The sequence below is a fragment of the Coregonus lavaretus genome (assembly GCF_964263955.1).
Source record: "Coregonus lavaretus genome assembly, chromosome: 26".
In the NCBI taxonomy this organism is placed as follows: domain Eukaryota; kingdom Metazoa; phylum Chordata; class Actinopteri; order Salmoniformes; family Salmonidae; genus Coregonus; species Coregonus lavaretus.
This window is the reverse complement of record NC_140013.1, coordinates 34659192-34665326: the sequence shown is the minus strand read 5'-3', so window position 1 is coordinate 34665326 and position 6135 is coordinate 34659192. Positions and strand designations below refer to the sequence as shown.

The window sequence follows — 6135 nt, the reverse complement described above, 5'->3', positions numbered from 1 at the left end:
TCTGTGAAGCATTTATTTGGGCTGCAATTTCTGAGGCTGGTAACTCTAATGAACTTATCCTCTGCAGCAAAGGTAACTCGGGGTCTTCCATTCCTGTAGTGGTCCTCATGAGAGCCAGTTTCATCATAGCGCTTGATGGTTTTTGCGACTGCACTTGAAGAAACTTTCAAAGTTCTTGACATTATCCGGATTGACTGACATTCATGTCTTAAAGTAATGATGGACTGTTATTTCTCTTTGCTTATTTGAGCTGTACTTGCCATAATATGGACTTGGTCTTTTACCAAATAGGGCTATCTTCTGTATACCCCCCCTACCTTGTCACTACACAACTGATTGGCTCAAACGCATCAAGAAGGAAATAAATTCCACAAATTAACTTTTAAGAAGGCACACTTGTTAATTGAAATGCATTCCAGGTGATTATCTCATGAAGCTGGTTGAGAAAATGCCAAGAGTGTGCAAAGCTGTCATCAAGGGAAAGGGTAATCTAGAATATATTTTGATTTGTTTAATGCTTTTTGGGTTACTACATGATTCCATATGTGTTATTTCATAGTTTTGAGGTCTTCACTATTATTCTGAAAAAATAGTAAAAATAAAGAAAAACCCTTGAATGAGTAGGTGTGTCCAAACCTTTGACTGGTGCTGTATATATATATATTTATACTTGCAAAAAATATATGGGTGATTGGAAGTGATGCAGACAATTACATTGATGGAATCTACAATCTATCTGCAATTTTAAAGCTGATCTACCCCCTAAAGAATTGTTTTTTTGAAGGGGTTCTAAACTCTCTTCATCATGACAATTAGGCATAGGACATCATTTAATTTTAACAAAAAGCTCCACTTTACTACAGCACGCACTAGTAAACATCATACAGAAATCAACCATGCATTATCTCTGACATTTCCTTTGCCTATACACCTCATCCCTGTTACTTGCCTATCTCAGCCATGTTATCCACTTTCCTTAGGCCTGTATTCCCTAAGACACCAACAGTAACCTAAATCCAGCTATTCGCTTCACATTCCAACCCTGTTATTTGCATATCTTAGTCATGGAATGAACTGCAAAAATCTCTGAAGCTGGAGACTCTTATCTCCATCACTAACTTTAAGCGTCAGTTTTCAGAGCAGCTTACCGATCACTGAACATGTACACAGCCTTTCTGACATTAGCCCACCCAACTACCTCATCCCCATATTGTTATTTATTTTGCTAATTTGCACCCCAGTATCTCTATTTGCACATCATCTTTTGCACATCTATCATTCCAATATTATACGAAATTGTAAATATTTTGCACTATGGCCTATTTATTACCTTAACTCCATAACTTACTACATTTGAACACACTGTATATATATTTTCTGTTGTATTTTTGACTTTTTGTTTTGTTTACCCCATATGTAACTCTGTGTTGATGTTTTTATCGCACTGCTTTGCTTTATCTTGGCCAGGTCGCAGTTGTAAATTAGAACTTGTTCTCAACTGGCTTACCTGGTTAAATAAAGGTGAAATAAAAATGTGATTTTTGACCAGTCTACTGCTACATGTCAGCCCCAATTGTCATAGAAATAGGTGTACTTCTGCATTTCAGTCCCAATATTCATACAAATCAGGTCTACACCTGTACTTCAGCTCCAATTTACATACAGTGGGGAAAAAAAGTATTTAGTCAGCCACCAATTCTGCAAGTTCTCCCACTTAAAAAGATGAGAGAGGCCTGTAATTTTCATCATAGGTACACGTCAACTATGACAGACAAATTGAGAAAAAAAATCCAGAAAATCACATTGTAGGATTTTTAATGAATTTATTTGCAAATTATGGTGGAAAATAAGTATTTGGTCACCTACAAACAAGCAGGATTTCTGGCTCTCACAGACCTGTAACTTCTTCTTTAAGAGGCTCCTCTGTCCTCCACTCGTTACCTGTATTAATGGCACCTGTTTGAACTTGTTATCAGTATAAAAGACACCTGTCCACAACCTCAAACAGTCACACTCCAAACTCCACTATGGCCAAGACCAAAGAGCTGTCAAAGGACACCAGAAACAAAATTGTAGACCTGCACCAGGCTGGGAAGACTGAATCTGCAATAGGTAAGCAGCTTGGTTTGAAGAAATCAAATGTGGGAGCAATTATTAGGAAATGGAAGACATACAAGACCACTGAAAATCTCCCTCGATCTGGGGCTCCACGCAAGATCTCACCCCGTGGGGTCAAAATGATCACAAGAACGGTGAGCAAAAATCCCAGAACCACACGGGGGGACCTAGTGAATGACCTGCAGAGAGCTGGGACCAAAGTAACAAAGCCTACCATCAGTAACACACTACGCCGCCAGGGACTCAAATCCTGCAGTGCCAGACGTGTCCCCCTGCTTAAGCCAGTACATGTCCAGGCCAGTCTGAAGTTTGCTAGAGTACATTTGGATGATCCAGAAGAGGATTGGGAGAATGTCATATGGTCAGATGAAACCAAAATAGAACTTTTTGGTAAAAACTCAACTCGTCGTGTTTGGAGGACAAAGAATGCTGAGTTGCATCCAAAGAACACCATAACTACTGTGAAGCATTGGGGTGGAAACATCATGCTTTGGGGCTGTTTTTCTGCAAAGGGACCAGGACGACTGATCCGTGTAAAGGAAATAATTAATGGGGCCATGTATCGTGAGATCTTGAGTGAAAACCTCCTTCCATCAGCAAGGGCATTGAAGATGAAACGTGGCTGGGTCTTTCAGCATGACAATGATCCCAAACACACCGCCCGGGCAACCCCATAGAAAATCTTTGGAGGGAGTTGAAAGTCCGTGTTGCCCAGCGACAGCCCCAAAACATCACTGCTCTAGAGGAGATCTGCATGGAGGAATGGGCCAAAATACCAGCAACAGTGTGTGAAAACCTTGTGAAGACTTACAGAAAACGTTTGACCTGTTTCATTGCCAACAACGGGTATATAACAAAGTATTGAGAAACTTTTGTTATTGACCAAATACTTATTTTTCCACCATAATTTGCAAATAAATTCATTAAAAATCCTACAGTGTGATTTTCTAGATATTTTTTTCTCATTTTGTCTGTCATAGTTGACATGTACCTATGATGAAAATTACAGGCCTCTCTCATCTTTTTAAGTGGGAGAACTTGCACAATTGGTGGCTGACTAAATACAGTTTTTCCCCACTGTACATACAAAGTCTGCACCTGTGCTTGAACCCAATTATTCAACTAAGCCAGGTCTAAATGTGCCGAAGCCTGATTTATATTTTATATTGTAAACCAGGTCTACCCCTGCACCTCAGCTCAGGTACTCCTACAAACCAGGTCTACACTTTTGACTGAGTCCCAATACTAATATAAACCAGATCTACACCTGCATATTTGAGGCCAAATACCAATACGAACCAGGTTTACACATGTGGCTATGTCCCAATACGCTCATAAACCAGGTCTACCCTTGTGACTATTCAGCAAAACTCACATAACCAGGCCTACCATTGTGCAAGAGACACTAAACAAACCTATGGACGTTAAATATTTGTTAAGATATAACACTAATTCCATTATGGGTCTATACATTGCCAATTCCCCCTAAGATAACAGAATATGACGTTTTACAGTCAAAATCACTGATTTAAACATAATAAAGGCTAATGGATGATGGTAAAATCATCTGGGTCTTGACTATGGCATGTGCCCAGGATTACAGGATTTAACTGCGGATAGAAATGTTCAAGTGATGCATAGCAACTGCTAGTAGCTAGAGCAACATTTTACAGTTAAATAATAAGACTGATGGCTGGGGTAGGTACTGTATGTGAAATAATTTAATTGATCATAGACTGACTGAGGTGTTTGTGCTACTGAGTTGTTTCATATAATGATATTTTGATGAGAATGAAGGTCAGTGGGACTTTTTACCGTGTGTTTTACCTAATTGGTTCCATAGAATGAAAGGGGGTAAAACATAAACTATTTCACAAACAAATTGTTCTTCTCTCTACAGGTTCTAGAAAATGGTGTTTGGCATCCGGAAGCGCATCCATGACCACCTGGTGGAGAGAAGAATCCGCAGAGCCCGGCTGGTGACCAAATATGGCCGCTGCAACATTGAATTCGGCAACGTGAAGTACAGCAACCAGTTTGCCTTCCTCATGGATTTCTGGACGACCTTTGTGGAGTTCCGCTGGCGCTTTGTCCTCTTCTTCTTCATCGCCTCGTTCACCCTGAGCTGGTTCATCTTCGGACTGCTGTGGTTCTGGATCGCCCGGAGCAACGGGGACCTGGCGTGGCAGAACCCCTCAAATGGCCACATCCCCTGTGTGGACAATGTCTACAATCTCATTACAGCATTCCTCTTCTCCATGGAGACCCAGACCAGCATCGGGTACGGTGGACGCGCCATCACCCCTTTCTGTTCTGGTGCTGTAACACTCATCATTATCCAGTACCTCATAGGTAACATCATCAACTGCTTCATGTGTGGAGTCATCCTGGCCAAGATCTCCATCCCTAAGAAAAGAGCCAAGACCATCACATTCAGTGAGATGGCTGTCATCTGTCCTAAGAAGGACTTGCTTTGCCTCATGATAAGAGTGGCCAACTTACGCAAGACCCTGATGATCGGAAGCCAGATCTACGGCAAGCTGTTGAGGACAACCATCAAACCCGACGGAGAGATGATCATCATGGACCAGGTGAACATTGAGTTCATGGTGGACGCTGGGAAGGACAACCTCTTCTTTGTGTGCCCTCTCACACTCTACCATGTGATTGACAAGACTAGCCCTTTCTTTGAGATGGCAGTGGACACACTCCATAAGCAAGAGTTTGAGCTGGTGGTCTTTCTGGACGGCACAGCCGAGTACACCAGCTCAGCCTGCCAGGTCAGGACTTCCTTCATCCCTCAGGAAATCATGTGGGGTTACAACTTCCTGCCCATCATCTCCCGCAGCAAAGAGGGCAAGTACAGAGTGAACTTCTTCAACTTCTCCAAGGTGGTGCCCGTGGCTACTGCACACTGTGCCTACTGCTTCCACAACATGAAGGGACACCACCTCCACTCCATTAACGGAATCGACAACGGGGAATTTGAAGTGATTGATAACTTAGAACAACCTAATATGACCAATATGTGAGCTTTTGGAGGAAATATGTGGCCATAGAAATAGAAGCCAGTTGCACACTCTTAGAAAAAAGGGTTTCAAAAGGGTTCTTCGGCTGTGCCCATAGGTTACCCTTTTTGGTTGAACACTGCAAAAACGACAAATCTGAACAAACCTGATTTTCTTGCATTCATACTTTAAAATCGTATCTTATTTTAAGAATTATTTACTTATCAAGTGCTGACCGTGTTAGACTATTTAGCTTGTTTTAAGAATATATATCTTGAGTTATCTTACTCAGTTATTGAATCTTAGTATAGGGAGTACCACAAGTTAAATGAGACACATTCCTGAGAGAACAGCTTTTTGAAGCTGGTATCTACCGATAACAGGTATTTGAAGATACTGTATTTAGGCTTGTTTTAAGAATCAGACTTGAAGAGACTATCAAACTAATATTTGTATTAAAAACATTTACAATCCAGATATGACTCAAATTGCTTTTATTCAATATGCCACAGCAGACACTTTTATCCAAAGCAACTCACATTATCTAAATGCATACATTTTTGTGATCCCAGCGGGAAACAAGCCAACAAACCTGGCATTGTGTGTGCCTTGCTTTACCAACTGAGCTACTGCAGGACCACATTAGAACACCTATTCATTATAACTGTGAAGTGCAAGGACATCCCCAAGATAATACTTCACTGGAACATGCATGCTGCTTTTGAAAGTGAGTGAGTAGTAGGACGTAAAACCTATAACAAATTTAAAAAAGGAAAATGTGAAACAATAAAAAAAAACTATAATGAGGCTATATACAATGAGTACCGGTACCGAGTCAATGTTCTACGAGGTAGTTGAGGTGATTGAGGTAATATGTACAGTACATATAGGTAGGGGTAAAAGTGACTAGGCAATCAGGATAGGTAATAAACAGTAGCAGCAGCGTAGGTGAGGAGTGTGAAAGAGTGTCTATGTGTGAGTGTGTGTGTGTGGCGTCAATATGCATGTG

At 41.0% G+C, this 6135-nt stretch overlaps 1 protein-coding gene across 1 annotated transcript; it reads left to right on the top strand.

Moving 5' to 3' along the window:
* Positions 1–4028: 4028 nt before the first annotated feature.
* On the top strand, positions 4029–5150 carry LOC311101832 (ATP-sensitive inward rectifier potassium channel 1-like; the record flags this gene model as incomplete). Its single annotated transcript, XM_084143043.1, has 1 exon — positions 4029–5150. One exon carries the CDS (start codon positions 4029–4031, stop codon positions 5148–5150), a length of 1122 nt encoding a protein of 373 aa, XP_083999169.1.
* Between the last annotated feature and the right edge of the window lie 985 nt (positions 5151–6135).